This window comes from Channa argus, chromosome 6 (assembly GCF_033026475.1).
Source record: "Channa argus isolate prfri chromosome 6, Channa argus male v1.0, whole genome shotgun sequence".
Classification (NCBI taxonomy): domain Eukaryota; kingdom Metazoa; phylum Chordata; class Actinopteri; order Anabantiformes; family Channidae; genus Channa; species Channa argus.
In genome coordinates, this window is record NC_090202.1 from 11474682 (window position 1) to 11493726 (window position 19045).

General features: G+C 38.7%; 1 protein-coding gene across 2 annotated transcripts; it reads right to left on the reverse strand.

Moving 5' to 3' along the window:
- Window positions 1-101: 101 nt before the first annotated feature.
- On the reverse strand, window positions 102-17351 carry ube4a (ubiquitination factor E4A (UFD2 homolog, yeast)). Of its 2 annotated transcripts, none has more exons than XM_067507804.1 (21): window positions 17244-17351; window positions 14392-14561; window positions 14043-14219; window positions 12196-12308; window positions 11748-11900; window positions 11432-11591; window positions 11104-11306; window positions 10779-10970; window positions 10344-10677; window positions 10025-10151; window positions 9552-9859; window positions 9147-9279; window positions 8857-9047; window positions 6457-6557; window positions 4510-4623; window positions 4041-4215; window positions 3762-3942; window positions 3333-3480; window positions 1463-1620; window positions 1109-1236; window positions 102-326 (listed from the first exon to the last, which is right to left on the reverse strand). In XM_067507804.1, the coding sequence occupies exons 2-21, from the start codon at window positions 14519-14521 to the stop codon at window positions 265-267; spliced, it is 3288 nt and encodes a 1095-aa protein (XP_067363905.1). In that variant the 5' UTR covers window positions 14522-14561; window positions 17244-17351; the 3' UTR covers window positions 102-264. The 2 variants fall into 2 exon arrangements, with proteins under 2 accessions (XP_067363905.1, XP_067363906.1); XM_067507805.1 differs by lacking the exon at window positions 17244-17351 and adding an exon at window positions 16812-16940.
- Window positions 17352-19045: the final 1694 nt, after the last annotated feature.

The following is a 19045-nucleotide window of genomic DNA, read 5'->3' on the forward strand; positions in this document are numbered from 1 at the left end:
AAATGCCCAAATGTTTACTGGGAGCCAATTTGACAAGTTAAAATCAGTAAAATTAATGTTTTGCATTTTACTTTTTTGCATTAAAGCAAAATAAGGCAACAGAAACTTCACAACTTCTTTATTTCATATTTAAAAAGCAGTTATGTATTTAAAGAAACACTCGTGATGTTCTGTTCTGGCAAACTGTGCTTAAGAGTGTCTGCGGCTGATTTTAGTACCATTATTGTAAGTATCCTACAACGAATTAATCTGCAAGTTGTAATTCTAACAATGTTTTTCACTAGTGTTTGCTTGGAGTAAGAAGTCCTTGATTTGTAAACTGTTACCTACATTAAAACACAGAAAAAAGAAATTAAGATTATGCTTTTATAGTAAACAAGATAATTAATGTCTCCTAAGTAAATGCAAATTATTTGTATTAAATAAAAGTCACACACACATTTGAATTTAGTTTTAGTTATGACTAACCTTTAATTGATTATTTTATTTACAATGCTGCTTGAGACTTAACCCAAAGTGTTAAAACGTAAGGTGTTAAAAGACTTGAAAGCAAATGCATGACATATTATTCATGAAGGTGAAATCAAGGTTAAATCATAACAACTCTATCTGTGTCCTACCTAATGAGTTCCCCCAAAAGCTTAATTTACAGTATAAAAGTTTGTTTTTGTCAGCTGTGCAGTCAGGTGTTTGGACAATCCTCAAGTACTGTTAAAACTGATACGTCTGGCCACAGCTCTGACTGTAATAATGACTAATGCATACAAAGTATTCAGGTAAGGGGAACCCGAGGTTGTAGCACCCAATCAATGTTTACCATGGAGCATTGTGGGAGTCAAACAGTTTCTGAATATAGATTTGGAAGCAATCACTACTAAATGAGCTACAGTATGTCTAGGCTGTTCTTGTAGAGAGAATCCACTGGATATGAACGCTGCATGAAAAATCTAAGGCAGTGTTAATGAGACCAGAGGAGTCTGACAAAATCCACAGATGCAAGCATACCATGGGTTAGCCAAGATGCAGATCACACAAGATGTTTGGCAGGAAAAAAAAAAAAGATAAGATGCAGTTTTGTTTGTCACAGTGAGAGATCAAGGCTACCCACTCGGTCCCAGCTGCAGCCCCTCCTGTTTGTGTCTATCCAGCCACTGTAAAATCTGCTGTTTGAGTTCCTCGTTGGGCCTGATCTGATCCATGGTTAGAGGGCTGCGGTTGAAAGGGTCTGTCTGGTCACTGCAAGGAGGATGTAATTAATAAATGATTACTTAATTGATGACTACAACTCCAAAGTTTAATTTTTGAATCTTAGTCATAGCAGTTATTCAGATGTTATAACAAAGACACAGGTAATGTAATTTGTTTGCTGAACTTATAATCACTAAAAAGAAATCAGTGTTTACCACTGGATATTATTCTACCTAGAGTGAACTGTAGGGCATTACAGGAAAAAAAAAATTACCTAAGGAGATGTCTTGCTATAGTTGAGCGGTCTACTGTTACATTAGAAGAAGGGAGAAGAACGGGATCCAGCATCAGAGTGGACATGATGGGGTCCAAAAATTCATCAGGAGCATCTGAATAGGTCTCCTCTTCCTGTTGCTGTCTGTCTGCATGAGACTAAAACAGAAACACAACAGTGACATGTTTTTACCGCTACAAATGTAAAAACGTTTCTACAACCCCAATTCCAAAAAAGCTGGAAATACATAAAACAGAATGCAATAATTTGCAAATTTCATCAACCCATATTTTATTCACAATAGAAGATAAACAAAGAGGGGATGCTACACAATGGTAAACATTGCCTTGTTCCAACGTTTTCAACATGTGTTGCTACCATCAAATTCAAAATACAGTAAACTAATACTGTGCACCCGGAAAGTATTCACAGCACTTAACTTTTTCCACATCTTGTTATGTTACAGCCTTATTCCAAAATGGATCCAATTCATTATTTTCCTCAAATTTCTACAAACAATATCCCATAATGATAGAAGTTTGTTTGAAATCTTTGCAAATTTAATAAAAATAAAAAAATAAAAATATCACATGTACATAAGTATTCATGGTGTTTGCTATGACACTCAAAATTAATCTCTGCTGCATACTGTTTCCACTGATCATCCTTGAGATGTTTCTACAACTTGATCTACCTGTGGATGATTGGAAATTATTTTGAAAAGCATACACCTGTCTATATAAGGTCCCACAGTTAACAGTGCATGAGAGAGCACAAACCATGAAGCCATGAAGCCCAAGGAATTGTCAGTAGACGTCTAAGACAGGATTGTATCGAGGCACAGATCTTGGGAAGTGTACAGAAGATTTTTTGCATTATTAAAGGTCCCAATGAGCATTAGGCCTGTATGGTACAGTGGCCAGACGGAAACCACTCCTCAGTGAAAGGCACATAACAGCCCGCCTGAAGGACTCTCAAACCATGAGAAACAAAAGATTTAACTCTTTGGCCTGAATGCCAAGTGTCATGTCTGGAGGAAACCAGGCACCGATCACCACCTGGCCAATACCATCCCTACAGTAAAGCATGGTGCGGGGATGTTTTTCAGCGGCAGGAACTGGGAGACTCGTCAAGATCGAGGGAAAGATGAATGCAGCAATGTACAGAGACATCTTTGATGAAAATCCTATTACAGAGCGCTCTGGACCTCAGAAATCTTTCAACAGGACAACAACACTAAGCACACAAGATACCTACAGAACAGGAGTGGCTACAGGACCAACCCTGTGACAGCGTTGAGTGGCCCAGCCAGAGCACAGACTTGAACCCGAATGAACATCTCTGAAGAGGTCTGGAAGTGGCTGTGCACTGACGCTCCCCATCCAACCTGATGGAGCTTGAGAGTTACGGCAAAGAAGAATGGAAGGAACTTCCCAAAAATTGGTGTGCCAAGCTTGTAGATTCATACTCAAAAAGACTTGTGGCTGTAAATGGTGCTAAAGGTGCTATAAGTATAGTATTAAGCAAAGGTGGGGGACACTTATGTACAAGTAATTTTGTTCCGTTTTTTATTTTTAATAAAATTGGAAGGATTTCATACAAACCTCTTTCAACTTGTCATTATGGGGTATTGTTTGGAGAATTTTGAGGAAAATAATGAATACTGAATGAGTACTTTTTGGATGCACCGTATTTTCCATGAAATGGTAAAAGGCCTCAGTTTCAACATGTGATTTGTTGTTTATGTTCTATTGAGAATAAAATGGGGTTGATGAGATTTGCAAATCATTACATTCTGTTTTAATTTACATTTTACACATCATCCCAACTTCTTTGAAATTAGGGTTGCACATTTTACAAGTAAAATTACCTTTATTTTATCGGCAAGGAGTCCAAAAGCCACAATCATCTCCCCAGGTTTGTTAATCTTCTTTAGTACCCTAACTGTCTGGGAGAAGAGGGTGGGGGAGTACGATCTCCCATCTTTTGGTACTGTGGCACAGAAATTCTCCGCATCACTGCCAAAAGACAATTTGCCAGAAAAAAATATAAAAATTACATTTGAAAACCCCAAAATTGACTGTACTCAGCATGCAGTCAGCAATGTGCCACTGAGTGTGTGTGTGGGTTTGTGTGTATGTGTGTTTTCTCCTTCTAGAGACAATGACACCAATAAAAAAGCAAAATAAACAAAGATTACAAGGAAACACCATCAACACAGACTGCTAATTTTCTTACAGTTTATAGTCTTACAGTCTCTCACATATTCACTTTGTAAAAAAAGAGTGTTACAACATACCCCAGGTTCAGGTAGATGGTGCAGATATCAGAAACGAGCTGCTGGGGCTTAAAGTCGAACTCACTGAAGTCCTTGACTTTAAGGGCACCCATTTTAGGACCCACCAGGTGCTGCAGGAAGTAGTTCAGCATGGAGATGATCCTTTCAGCCAAGAAAGGGTGCACAAAGATTCCCTTGATTTCTGGCAAGAGAAATGGTAAAAGGAGGAGAAATAATGGGATGGATACAGTGATTCCTTAATAAACAGGGCTACATGTGTAAAACTCTTTTCTGCCTGACCTGAGGTGAGGAAGGCCAGTGTTCCAATGGTCTCATTGGACATGATGTTGTGGAAGCGACCCAGCTGTCCAAACATCTGAAGGCTTGACTCCTTCTCTCTTCGAGCATCGGGTGCCAGGGCCTCCCACTCTCCTCTATCCCGCTCCAGTTGCAGAATCTTAATTTTGCTCAAGTACTACAAAATGTTTATATATAAACTTTACTTTATTTTGGTCATGAAAAACTGACAGAGACTGAAAACATCTGAGTCAAAGTCTTCTAAGAGAATTAATTAGGATTTAAATAACGGAGTATTTTTTATTGTTTGAATACCTTAGTATTATATATGTCAAACATTGTGCAACAATTTGTTTTATGCGTAGTATAGGTTTTATGCTAATAGAAAACTAGCACTTAATACAAACATGATACACAAATAGAGAAATATGAAAACCTGATAGTTGAGTGACTTTATACAGCACAGTCTTACCTGAATAGCTTCATCCAGTAAAAATATGGCATCATTCATCAGTAAGTTGAGAAACCTGAGGAACAGAGGGGGATTCATGGCCTCCAGGTTCTCAGATGCATAGTTTGCCAAATGCTGAAACAAAAAATGTCACATAAAATAAAAAGCACACCAGGATTAATCTAGGTTAATATACTATCTCAGTATATAAACCATATTTTCCTTTCCCCTCATACTTCATATTGGTTCAGGGGGTAAAAGCTTATACCAGCATATGTGTTGGTAAAATAAACTAAAAGAAAGTCTGGACAGTCAGCTGTTTTTGACAGAGCTACGGCGGTACGCTTTTTCACTTTTTGTCTTTTTAATTCTACTACAAAATCGATCGGTGGTTAGAGTGTGGGAGTTTATTTGCTGCTTTGTCACCAAAAATTAATGTCTATCTACTGAAAAAGGTGTCTCATCAAAACTTCATAACACAAGTTAGAGTAGATAAATGCCCACTACGAAATGCTACTTATTCTATATTTCCATCCTGCAAGTTTAATTTATTACCATCTAACATCCACAGTGTGTTCAAAAAATAATCGGACCGCCTTCACTTTTTCAGTTTTGTTTTGTTGCGGCCTAATACTACAATCCTCATTAATCTGCACTCAGTACACCATAATGACAAATCGAAAACATAATTTTAGAAATGTCTATACATTTATTAAAAAGAGTAAAGAAATATTACATTGGCCTAAGTATTCAGTACCCATTACTTTGTTGAAGCACCTTTTGCAGCAATTATAGTCTCCGGTCTTTTTGGGTATGACATTACAAGCTTTGCACACCTGGATTCAGTTAGGTAGAATGGGGAACGTCAGTGCACAGCAATTTTCAGGTCCCTCCAGGGATGTTTAATAGAGTTCAAGTCAAGGCTCTGACTGGGTCATTCTAGGACATTTACATGCAGAGTTGTCTCTAAGCCACTCCTGTGGTTGGTATATGCTCAGGATTGTTGTTATGTTGGAAGGTGAACCTTTGGCCCATTCTGAGGTTCTGAGCACTGTGGAATAGGTTTTTATTGAGGATATCTCTGCACATAACTTCATTCAGCTTTCCCTCAACCCCTATCATGCTTTACTGTTGGGATGGTATTTGGCAGGTGATGAGTTGTGCCTAGTTTCCTCCACATATTTAGAACTTTCATCAGACCAGACCAGAGTGTCCTTATGCCAAATGCTCAGTTTGGCTGGGCGACCAGCTCTTGAAATGGCTGGTTGTGTCAAACTTCTCCATTTGAGAATGATGGAGGCCACTGTGCTCTTGAGAACTTGCAGTGCAGCAGAAATTTTTTAATTCATGGCTTTTTCTATGAGACAGTATGCGTTGTCTGTGTGAGGTCTTCTCTAGAGAGGTGTATGCCTTTTCAAATCATGTCCAATCAATTTCAGTTACTGTATCACAGGTGGATTCCAATCAGATTGTAGAAACATCTAAGCTACTATCAAGAGGCACCTGAGCTGTGTTGCTGTAAAGGGTGTGAATACTTGTGCCAATGTGATACTTCAGTTTTTCACTTTTCATTCACTTAAAAACATTTGTATAATTCTTGTACTGGGGTACTGGGTGCATATTAATGAGAGAAAAAATTAATTCAGGAGAGGTCTGAATACTCTCTGAATGCACTGTATACTTTTACATAGAATATTTGATCTGGACTTAATTAGGCCTTCAATTTAGAATTAATTTTTAGGTGAGAAAATTCTAGAAAAGAAATTTGTATGTAATTTTAATATTCTGTATATAGCAAGCTACATGTTAGGGACAGGACTTGTGAGAATTATAAAATGCATCTATAGAGGCTCAGAGTAACCACATGAAAACAAAGAAAACAAACTAAACTTTTAGAAAGAAAAAAAAACTCATAACACAAGCTTAAATTATGAAAACAAAGTTTACTTGAATAAAGAGTCCCATTACCTTGACACTTTCTCTATAGTTATCTTTGCTCCACATATACTTGAGGATAGGATACATGGGCCTTCTGTAGTTGAATTTCTGTTCAAACTGATGAGGATCACCTAAAACATAAAATACATAAAATCAAACATGGTAGACTGCTACCTTCTTATTCAGATTATTTTTTATGTTTTTGTCTGTTTACATCTACAACCCCAATTTCAAAAAGTTGGGAAGATGTGAAAACGTAAATAAAAACAGAATGCAATGATTTGCAAATCTCATCAACCCATATTTTATTCACAATCATCATAAGCAACATATCAGATGTTGTAACTGAGATATTTTAACGTTTCATGGAAAATATTAGCTAATTTTGAATTTGATTGCAGCAACACAAGTTTAAAGTTTGAAGAGGGGCAACTAAAGGCTGAAAAGGTAACTGGCACAAATCAAAACAAAGACACTGCAACAGTCTCTAAGCTGTACAAACATCGCTTGTCTCACCACCGTCTTGAACACCTTTCCTTTCATTCTTGCTGATACTCCTTTATCCCGCAACACACCTGACACTTTTCTCCACCCGTTCCAACCTGCTTGCACTCGCCTCTTCACCTCTTTTTCACACTCTCCGTTGCTCTGAACCGTTGACTCTAAGTACTTAAAGTCCTGCACCTTCTCCACCTCTGCTCCCTGTAACCTCACCAGTCCACCTGGGTCCCTCTCATTGACACACATGTATTCTGTCTTGTTGCAGCTAACCTTCAGTCCTTTGCTTTCCAGAGCAGACCTCCACCTCTCTAGATTTTCCTCCACCTGCTCCCTGCTCTCACTACAAATCACAATGTCATCTGCAAAGATCATAGTCCACAAAGATTCCTGTCTAATCTCATCTGTCAGCCTGTCCATCACCAGAGAAAACAAGAAGGGGCTCAGAGCCGATCCTTAATGCAGACCCACCTCCACCTTGAATTCCCGTTACACCTACAGTACACTTCACTATGCTCTCATAAAGGTCCTGCACCTCTCTAACTTACTTCCTCATACAGCACCATAGGTCCTCTCTCACCACCCTGTCATGCACTTTCTTTAAATCTACAAAGACACAAGGCAACTCCCTATGATCTCTGTACTTCTCCATCAGCATCCTCAAAGAAAATACTGCATCTGTTGTACTCTTTCTAGGCATGAAACCATATTGCTGGTCGTTACCAGTGGACCGATATGGTATGGAAGTCAGATTCGGTGTGGTCATGATTCGCATTAGAGGAGAATTTGACAACTAATTAGGTTAATTGGCAACAGGTCAGCAAAATGACTGGGTATAAAAAGGAGTATTTTAGAGAGGCAGAGCCTCTCGAATGTAAAGATGGGCAGAGGTTCACCAATTTGTGACAAACTACATCAAAAAACGTCCTCAACATAAAATTGCAAATACTTTGAAGATCCCACTATCTACAGAATATATTATCATCAAAAGATTCAGAGAATCAGGAGGAATCTCTGTGCACAATGTACAAGGGGAAAGGTCAATTCCAGATGGACATGATCTTTGGGCCCTCAGGCAGCACTGCATTAAAAACAGGCAGGATTCTCTATCAGGAACACTTCCAGAAATTACTGTCTGTGAACACGGTTCGCTTTGCTATCCCCAAATGTAAGTTAAATTTGTATCAATTACCATCCAGCTTGTTATAAGCAGACAGTTCAAAAGTCTGCATCTCTGATGGTATGGGGGTGCATTAGTGTCTATGGCGTGGGCAGCTTACACATCTGGAAAGTAGCATCACTTCTAAAATGTACATAGATGTTTTAGAGCAGCATATATACTCCCATACTGACAATGTCATCTTTTAGGGAAGGCCTTGCATATTTCACCACGATAATGCTTAATCACAGGCTGCATCCATCACAACAGCATGTCTTCACAGGAGAATACTCTGGGCGCTGAAATAGCCTGCCTGCAGTCCAGACCTTTCACTAATAAAAAAAATTTGGCGCATTATAAAACAAAAAACCCAACAACTAAAACCCAGGACTGTTGAGCAGGTAGAATCCTGCATCAGACAAGAATGTGACAACAATCCTATCCTAAACTCCAGCAACTGCTCTCCTCACTTCCCAGACATTGACAGACAGTTGTTAAAAGAAGAGAGGATGCTACAGAATAGTAAACATCACCCACTTATAACTTCTTTGAGATGTGTTACAGCCATCAAATTCAAAAAGAGCTAATATTTTCCATGAAATCATAAAATGTCTCAGTTTCAACAACTGATATATTGTTTGTGTTTTATTATGAATAAAATGTGGGTTAATGAGATTTGCAAATCATTGCATTCTGTTTTGTTTACATTTTACACATCTTCCCAACATTTTTGGAATTGTGGTTGTAGTACAAGCATGTCAAAACTGCTTCACCTGTGAATTCGATGTCTACAAACACAGTAATGAGGGCTTCAGCCAGCTGAGCTGCATGTCTGTAAGAGCAGAAGGCTAACTCTCGCTGGAACACGATTGGCTGAGGTACACCAGGAGCCACTGGCTCCATATGGGGCATCACTGCCTCTAAGACTTCTGCAAGCTTTGCTCTTAAGTGTGGGTTCCTCATTCTGTTGGAGATACAGGTTACAAGGGATCGATTTTTGTTAGCAACTACACCACATATCTACAATTGAGAAGACAACTTTTCACATTACATAATAACATACCTCTCTACATTGCCCATGAAGACAGTGATAAAGTTAAGGATCTGCTCCAAACTTTCTGCAGAAGACTCTAAAACACTGTCTGCAAATCGCCGCAGAAAGATGAAAAAATCTCCCAAGTTCTCTGCCAAAAACTCTGACAAGCACAGAAGAACCAGACTTTACTCATCTATAATACAAAAGAATGCCCAGCAATAATGAATGAATGAGTGACTAACTTCTGCAAACTTGTATGTACAGCTACAGTCATGTCAAAAGAAAGTTTGGGCTGTTTTACATAAAGCGTAAACAAACTTGAGAATATGAATAGATATAAGTTATCATATACCTGGGCCTGTTGGGTCAGTCTGATAATCAAAGTCAAATTGGGGCTTTCGATTCACAGTTGCGGAAGTTGGTCTAACCTACCTGGTATATAGCAGAGCATTGTATTCTGTAGGGAGGGCAGGGGGAAACTGAGTGCTACATGTTCAGGCCCCTGGTTTCCCATACCAAGCTGAACCAGCAGAGCAGCAGTGGAAGCTTGTAGGTTAAGGCAGCATTGCAGCACAGCAGGCTGCGTAGTGGCAGCTTTGATTGACAGATAAACAATCATCAGACGCTCAAACTGCTCCAGGAGCTGCTCCGACATTGGGTTGCCTGTCCGCTGGGCCTCCTGCCAAGTCACCTGAAGCCGATGGAGAGACTGGTTCATCTTTACCATCTGCTCATGGAGTCTGCAAATGCATAAGTGCACAGATATAAGCAGGGCAAAAAATATGAGTTAACGATGAATTCTGGAGGGGAAATACTGTATAGTGGGTTTCACTGTGAAAAAAATATGAGATAAGTTGTGGTACATGCTTTAGCTTTTTTTAGAGATTATATTTACAGATATGTACCTGTGAAATCCAAGATGCAGGCTAAGTTGTGTGAGGATTAGGTTTTCAGTCAAGAGGCTGTAGGACTGAGCAGACTCCACCGGCTGCTGAGGGGGAACTGGGATAAGACAGGTTTCTTTGTCGAGACCTGGAATAGGAGATGGGATCATTTAGTCATAAAATTCTATGAAAAATACTACTGCCATAGAACAACAACAACAAAAAAAACAATTAGTAAAAGCAAAACAAAAAAAATACTCCTTTTGCATGAATGCTGATATCAAAATGAAAAAAATTAAGAATTCAAAATGCTATATTTTTTAACAAAAGGTCTTTTTACCTCGTGCATGCACATTTCGATTACGTCTCTCTTCTTCACTCAGCTCTTTAAGGGTGCAGTAAGTGGGGTTGAAGGAAAGCAGCTTGGGCGAACGTGGCTTGCAAAAGGGCTGACACAGCTTCAGCAGAGCTGCACCCAGATTTAAGAAGAACGCATCTGAGGCATACATCTGGAAGAAGATCTCTGGCATCTGATTTGCCCATATCTTGGCTCGGCCAGCATTAGCCTGCAAACAGTTGCCCAACCAAGAGAGCAGCAGGTGGCGCGTCTCACCCGATCGCTGCAGCAAGTTTTTCAAGATTTGGTGCAGCTTGTCATGAAACTGGCCCATAAACTATAACACAAAGTTTGTAAAGCTCATTAGCTCTGATGAAATTAGACCAAACCACTGTATGGCTTTATGCAAAAAGGCCAGCCAAAATAAAATCTCTTTACCTGGTGGATACTGGCCTCCTGCATTTTTGTTTCCTGGGCACTGGAACGAGAGGGGTTCAGGAAGTATCCATGTCCTTCCACAACACCTGGGGTTTTTAACAAGCAGGATATACTCAATACTGCACCTAGCAGAGTCTTCTGATAGTGCAAACCATTAGCTGGGTCTTTGGGCTGAATGTGTTCCACCAATACCTAGAAAAACCGAAACAATAAACTACTGGAAAGATTTTAAATATTGCTTTTTGCATATTGTTTGTGTAGTAATGTGCATTGGGATTAGTAATTATTTTTTTGCAACATTTGGTTTATCTATGTGACTTCTAACCTTAGCAGTATCTTTATTGTGGCTGAAATAAAGGAGAACATCCAGGTAGGAGTAAAAAATAGGTTGACAGAGGTCCAAGTCTTTGACGCGCCCCTGGAAGATATCAAACACTGGTACTATCACCTCCTCAAAGGTACGCACCTCCTGGTCAGAGAGCAGGCCAATAATGACCTCCTCGACAAACTCAATCACTTCCTCTGGGTCTGAAATACAGTGACTTTATAAGCAGAGAAAACTAGAGAAAATACTGTGACAAAAATAAAAGGAAGAGGATGTTGGAGGAAAAAAAGAGAAACATAGTCTTAAACAGGTCCAGTCCTGAACCTACGTGTACTACTGAAACCTTCCAGCAGCAGGTCCAGAAGCTGTTCATACACATTCTGGCTGATGTAGATCTCTGGGGTTAGCAGAACTGTCCGTGTATTGGAAACTGTCAAGTTCTTACAGCGAAGAGCAAATGACAGTAACTTCTCTGGTACCTTAGTAACCTGGTGCACACAGAAAATAAAGAAAGTCACTAAATTATGAAAGAGCATGGGTTATTTTTATATTATAATTACCAGGAATAATCTATATAAAGCTGGTTATCTCTAAAGTAATACCATTAAAATGCTACAACTACAGTGATATACCAAGATTCACACCTCTTCCTTGGCTCTCTGGTAACAAGCAAAAAGATAAGGGATGGCACATTTCTCTCCAGCATCACGGTCAGCAGACAAGTTAACAGTGCTGCATGATGTCATGTAGATGAGGTGATTTCCTGGCTCAGGCAGCAGCAGACGGTTAAACAAAGCCTGGTGGACAGAGAGACACATTATAGATGCCAATCAATTTATATAAAGCATTCTTTACTGTTGCTTATTTACTTAAAAAAAAATTAAACCATCACATAGCAGCACGCGATACATTTAATGTCTGTATCAATTTCTTACATAATTCATCCAACATCCAAATGTGTACATTTCTTAAATCTAGGTGGTCAGATTTTGTACTACTTTTTGCCTAAATAGTCAAAGCTTCAAGGCTGAAGAGAAAAAAGACATGGTATCCAAAGAGTGGTGACATAATAATGTGTTGCTGACATATGACCTGCTCTATGTTGTCCATGTCCAGCCAGTCCTGTCCATCCAGATCTGCAGCCATCTCCTCCAGGTACACACAGCGATGAGGAATCCCATTACCTCCCCTCAGGCTTGGATCACCTAGAAGTTAAAATTAAACCCGGGTCCATAAGATAAAGTCTATTCAAATTATGTTAAGCACAACAACAAATCAAGCATCAATGCTGCACTGATTCATTGAAACATAACTCAACAACCCAGCATTAATATAAACAAGACATAGGAGAATTTCATGCACATGGTGTATTTACTCTGGGTTATTACAAACTGGGGTGGCAGAAGAATTCATTAGGCTTTATGAAAAACAGGGGGGCTTTTGGCCAGCATTCCCTGAACATCATGACTGATCTTTAAGCAGTCTCAGTGGTGCAGAGACTCAGACACCTCACAGTCAGACTTGCGATGTCTTGTATTGTTAAAGGGTTGAGAGTCATTTGTTACTTACTGAAAACGTAAAATTGGACTTTAAAGATGTCTAACACCATCCACCAACATCACTCAGAACAGATGGTTCTACTATTTATGACCAATACATTTATATCATCAGCCATCTGTCCACTTGTCTAATAGTCCTTTCAGATAAGAGCAAAAAGCTTGTGATAAAAAAATAACATCTTACCAATCTTCTAGAAAGTTCAGTATGGATTATCTGACTTGGCTTCACAGCTGCCACACTTAATAACAGTATTTAACTATTTGTTCCTTTGTTCTCTTAATATAATGCCCTCCAGTACAACTTCACCACTGCAATAATAAACACTGCGTAGGATTATCATCTTTCTGACAGTTGCAACTTAAAAACTTAGATAGTATAACCTTATAAAAGTAAAATTCATAACAGAGCTGCTGTACTAAATTTCATTAGATTGTACAGGTGTGCCTAAGTCATTAGGGACACCACTTACCAGCCACTTTATTAGGTGCACTTGTTCAACTGCTAATTAACACATATTTATAACACACATCCAATCACAAATTCACATACAACCACCTGTAGAGTTTACAGAGAATGCTCTAAAAAAGAGAAAATATCGAGTAAGTAAAGGTTCTCAAGGTGGAAATATCTTGTTGATGCCAAAGGTCAGAAAAGAATAGCCAGGGTAGTTCAAGGTAAAATAAAGGCAACAGTAACTTAAATAATCACTTGTAACAACTAAGGTATGCAGAAGAGCTCTGAACTCTGAACACAAAAAACCTCAAAGCTTGAAGCGGATGGCCTACTACTGGTGCCACTCCTATCGGCTAAGAGCAGGAACTTGAGACTACAATTTGCAAAGGCTTGCCAACATTTTCCTGAACATATCTATCCCTTTATGACCACAGTGTATCTCCGGATGGCTACTTCCAGCAGGATAGAAATTCACATCACTGATGTACAGTAGATGTACAACAAATCTGCAGCAACTCTGTGATGCTATCTGGTAAATATGGACCAAAATAGGTAGAAAATGTTTGCAACACCTTGTTGAATATATATTGTGAAAGTTAATGCAGTTCTGAAGGCAAAAGGGGGTCCAACATTAGAATAGCAGGGTGTACCTAATGAAGTGGGTGGTTAATGCACAAACATAACCACTACACACTCAGCTGGTAGGCTCTGTGGTACATTTAAAACGAATACTGTCTAATATAATAGCCCTGTAATAAATTCTACTTCATAAAGGTTACAATGTTTGTTCTTTTTTTTAAGACACTCCAAAAAACACCAAAAAAAAAAAAGTCATTTTAAAGTAAAAGGCAGCTTGTATTCTACTTTAACATGAATGATTTAATACCTTGGCAGATTGACAGATTGCAGAATGTCTTTTGACTTACTGTTATCCAGTGTGATGAGAAATATTCTCTGGATCATGTGATTGACATTGAGTTGTTCACACAACTCCTGTCGAGATCGGAAGGAGCGGCTGATCTCTGCCACAGAGTCGTCATTATCATCTATGCTGTCTGACACAGAATTTTCCGACTCTGATTGGCTCTCTCCTGAATCCTCCACTGTGATAACAGATACAGAGGGCAAATGTGAGACCCATGTCGACATACGTATTACAGATGTCAGTCTGACCTACACTATGATGGAATATGCTGATACTTCTTTGACACTGTAATAAAGTTAAATATGCATTTAGATGGGGAGGTTTGCAGAGGGTCTGAAAACTCTACTCACATGGTGGTTCAGCAGACGTTTGTTGTGCTGTTTGGCCTGATGCAAACTGCTTGGCATCAGCCAGGGAGCTGAAGAGGGCAGCAAAGGGGTTGCAGGAGATATTCTGGTTGTTGTTGCCCTGGTCAGTCATCTCACTGAGGCTCAACACTCACTCCATTGAAGATCCTTGCCTAAAGGAGCAATATAAAGAAAAGCATGTGTCCATGGAACATGGTGGAACCATAGGCAAGCAAGCTGAACATGTACCATGACACAACGAAACTAATTTCCATGTCTATTATTTATTATAGTATTATCACTACCACTTCACCCTCAAATGAAGAGTTGCCTAAATTCTGCACCTGGTCAATAACAAAAGGTAAGATGTAATCTTTACTTTATTAAAATGACTTGGAAGGATCCTCTTTTAATCATCATTCAGCCCAATGTGCTATATCTGATATTTTCCCTCTCTTTCTGTTGGAGACCTGTTTAAAGTCACAATCAAACTGTAAAGCACACTGACATTTGAGCACCTCCTACTTAGTGGTTTAAACAGTAGTCGTTATTCCTGCTACCACATTATTGCATCCCTATGGATTTATGAATACTTATAAATCATTGTCCAGCTTGTCCTCAAAAGCTTAGATCGCATTTTCTGATCTATAGTCTACCTCCATTTTCTGCATGTTCTAAGGACATTCTCCACTGTTTTATCTCTTTACATTAAACTGATGTTTTACATTCATGCAAAGTGTTCAGATTACCTTGTCTCAATTTCACTCTACTTGTTATTACATCCTCTTTACTGTTACTTCTCATAACAAGCCTGCTTTGAATTAACTATAGAAGAATATTTAAAAAGAGGTGTTGATGTTTTGGCCATTTAATTCATTTTAAATTGGGTGGCCAAAACATTAGAAATACTTCTTCTTATAATGCACTCCAGTACAACTCGACTACCTACTACCCACTTTGATCTCAATAATAAATCGTTGACAGTTTCAACCTAAAAACTGAGAAGTTAGAACATTGTAAAAATAAAATTCATGCCAGAGCCACTATAATGGATTGCACTGAATTGTACACAGATGTTCATAATGATATGCCTGATCAGTGTAGACACTGCAATTCATCCCCATTTTTCTTTGCAAAACAGCTTTTTAAGGTGGCACAGGGATCATAATTAAGATTTCAAGTTTATCCACAAATTCTCAATTGGATTGAGGTATAGGCTCTGACTCAGCCACACCAGAACATTAAGCTTATTGTCTTGTGTGCATATTTGACTGAATCTTTGGGGTAATTGTATTGCTGAAAAAGAAAACTTCTCCCAAGTCACAGATTTTTTGCAGATTGCATCAAGTTTCTCTTGGTTGCTGCATTATTTTTACAATCTATCCAGGGGCTGCTGCAATTAAGCATCCATACAAGATGATGCTGTTACCATCAAACACCATGGCCAAAACAAACACCATGGTTTACATGAAACATTTTATTTAGTTTGAGGGGCAAAAATATCAGTTATGGTATCATGAGACCACAGAACTGTCTTCAGCCTCCCATTTGAACTTGAGGTGAGATTTAATATAAGCTCTTTTCAACAATGGCTTTCCTGCTGCCAGTCTCTCATCAACCTTAGAGTGGTAAAGAATCTCAGCAACACAGCTGCAACCCTGACAATTAATTTGACACACTAATGGAGACGACTTTACTTATGCAATCTTTTTTTTTTCTCTTATATTTTTTATTAACTGAGATACTTGATGTGTCTGTTTTATCTTTGGCATGAAAGACTCTTTGTCTGTTGATCAGTGTTGAAAAGCCAAATTAAATTTACCATTATTCAAATATCAAACTCGTATAGGGGGTGAATATTTTACATAGGCACTACATTTGCTTCTACACAATTCCACTTCATTTAAGAATGTGAATGTTTAACCTGATAACTTTCCTTTTGCGGATATGAAAATTAGTGTTTTTTTCAATTGTTAATGCCATGTAACTTTTGATTGTCTTACCTTAGATAAAATCAACACAAAATATTGCATGTTGTAATAACCAGTCTTTGTACTGTTGATTTAGGAATTTCCCATTTCTTCCTTTCAATTACTGATATATTCAACACAAAATATTGCATGTTGTAAGAACCAGTCTTTGTACTGTTGATTTAGGACTTTCCCATTTCTTCCTTTCAATTACTGATATATTTCTTAGGCCAGCTTACACACAATCATTACGACTTTACTTGGTCCTTTCTGCTTAACCCTTCTGCCGACACCAACAAGATTACATACCTATGCTGTAACTAAAGATCTGTGGGACAGATGTGTCAAACCTGCAATAGTCAGTCCACCTTCAGAGCATAGACAGCACAAGACATAGATAAAAACTTTTTGGCATGTTAGATAACTAGGAATTGATCAAACAAATTTGCTTACAGTTTACCAAGGATCAGCTAACTCAACGTTACCGTCCACTGTGCGCTAGATCACCTGTTCAGTTTAACACTGTGTTGTCATACTTCATCACCTTGCAACTACAACTTGTGATACTTTATACGGCTAGCTTTCCAAATGGCCATTTTACGTTTGGGAGTGCTATGTCATATGTTACGCAATTTAATAGGCAGAACCAGCTTTACCTACTTGATGCTAGTTAGTTAGCTAACTAGCCAGCAAAGTGGCTAGTAGTTCTTGCCGTGTTCTATGTATCAGGGCTAGCTACTTAGCTAGTAGGCTTGCGTGTGGCAAGATGAGCTGTCATGGGGTCACCACGACTCTATTTCAGCATAGACTGCTCAAAATGTTGAACGGACCTTATGTGATATGAGTCTAAATAATGTATACAAACAATAAAGAATACTGTCGTACCTGTTTGACGGGAAGGAATATATGTTTTTTGTCTTAAAAATGTAGCTTCTGTGACACCAATAGCAGTTCTTCAGTAAATAGAAATTACCGACGTCATCAAAATGAGACGGAGCGAAAGTAAGTTTTTTCAAAAACATGAAACCATGATCAGTTAAATATAATAGTATAATAGACAGAAAACTTTTATGTCTCTAAATAATGGCCATGAAGAAGATAAACATTATACCAGATTTGAGATAGATTAATAACTTCTTCAGTTATTCCTGGACCTTGATATTGTAAAACAGCCAACGTTAGATGTACCAAAATTAACTTTATTAAAAATAAAAAATGTGTCTTTATCAATATGCTGTTGGAAACTGGACAAGACCCCCCCCCCCCCCCCCCCCTTTTTTTTTTTTTTTATTTATCTAAAATGTGTAAGGGATTGATAAGTCAAAAAAAAGTGCTGTTCTTGGTTTCTGCAGTGTTTGCTTCTCGTCAGCAGAGGGCAATAGCAGACAGTTTGTGTGACGTCAGGGGCTGTGTATAATGTTTTGATGGCCTGTACTCTTCACTTTGCTTTTACCAATAAAAAAAATAAAAATAAACATTTTGTAATTTGATAAATTGGCTTGTAAAATATGTCTGCATTCTGATCAAGTGCTATTGTCAGCATTTGATGACAATTAATCTAGTTTATGACAGTGACATCTGTCCAGACATATTTTAAGTGCTTATGTCATGAAATTAAGGCTTCAAAACCTTAATGTGGTAGTTCTTTTTACATATCACGTTATTTAATGTGCTGCTTCTTTGTCCCTTCTTCAGGACACCCACCCTTACTGGAGGTTGTCAGCCATTTAACAAGTATTTTGCCACCGCACTGGAGACTCCAACTTGGTCGCGACTGAAGACAGTGTGGCACTTCAAAACAATGCACATTACTTGAAAGATTGTTATTATAAGCTCCTAAAGTCCAGGTGAGCAACAGATACTGTGGCAGAGTGTATCTGTGAAGAGGCTCCATCAAATGAGAAAGACAGCAACATCCAGGAGGCAATTTGGAGACACACAGCACCTGCAGAGGAGATCTTTCCTGGGCCAGTTGGCCAGCTCACCAAGGTAACATCCACAGTGCGTTATCTGTCACCACACCTGGATGTACATGGAGCTAGTATGTTCATTGGTATGTTCATTTCATTATTATTTTTTTTTTATTAATTTATCAAGTATGCAAACCTTCAACCTTCCAGTACTTATAACACTTTTAGTATGTCCTTGACCATTTTTCTTTTTAGTTCTGATGATGAAAGAATGATGGTGCACACTGGAAGTGATCTTACTCTTCTTGATGTTAGCATAACTCTAGTCAATAGACTTTGTCACTGGATATTTTACACTGGTGAATTTACTGCGTGAAAAGGTCCCCAAATCCTCAGCGAGCTTCAGCCTTTTTGTATGCATGTTCTCCCCGTGTTGGCATGGGTTTCCTCCGGGTATTCTGGTTTTCATACCACAGTCCAAAGACATGCATGTCAAGTTAATTGATAACTCTAAATTGCCCGTAGACGTGTATGAGTGTAAATGTTTGTCTGTCTCTGTATGTCTCTCTGCGTTGACCCTGAGACAAACTTCTGACCTGTCCAGGGTGTAGCCCCACCTCTCGCCCATTGACAGCGACCCCCCCCGGGATCCTAAACAGGGTAAGCTGTTACAGATAATGGATGGATAGACAGATGTTTCTTGCTACGGGTCATGCAGCTGCATGAATTTCCCCTTTTAGTTTTTAATGTTAAGATTTTAATCACATAACAGCCAAA

Bases quoted from the DNA above. Each gene is read 5' to 3' on its own strand.
- ube4a (XM_067507804.1), bottom strand. From the start codon at position 14,521: ATGACTGACCAGGGCAACAACAACCAGAATATCTCCTGCAACCCCTTT. The intron at 14,220-14,391 runs GTGAGTAGAGTT...CTGTTATCACAG, and splicing joins AACGTCTGCTGAACCACCAT to TGGAGGATTCAGGAGAGAGC. The intron at 11,592-11,747 runs GTGTGAATCTTG...TGTGTGCACCAG, and splicing joins ACCAGAGAGCCAAGGAAGAG to GTTACTAAGGTACCAGAGAA.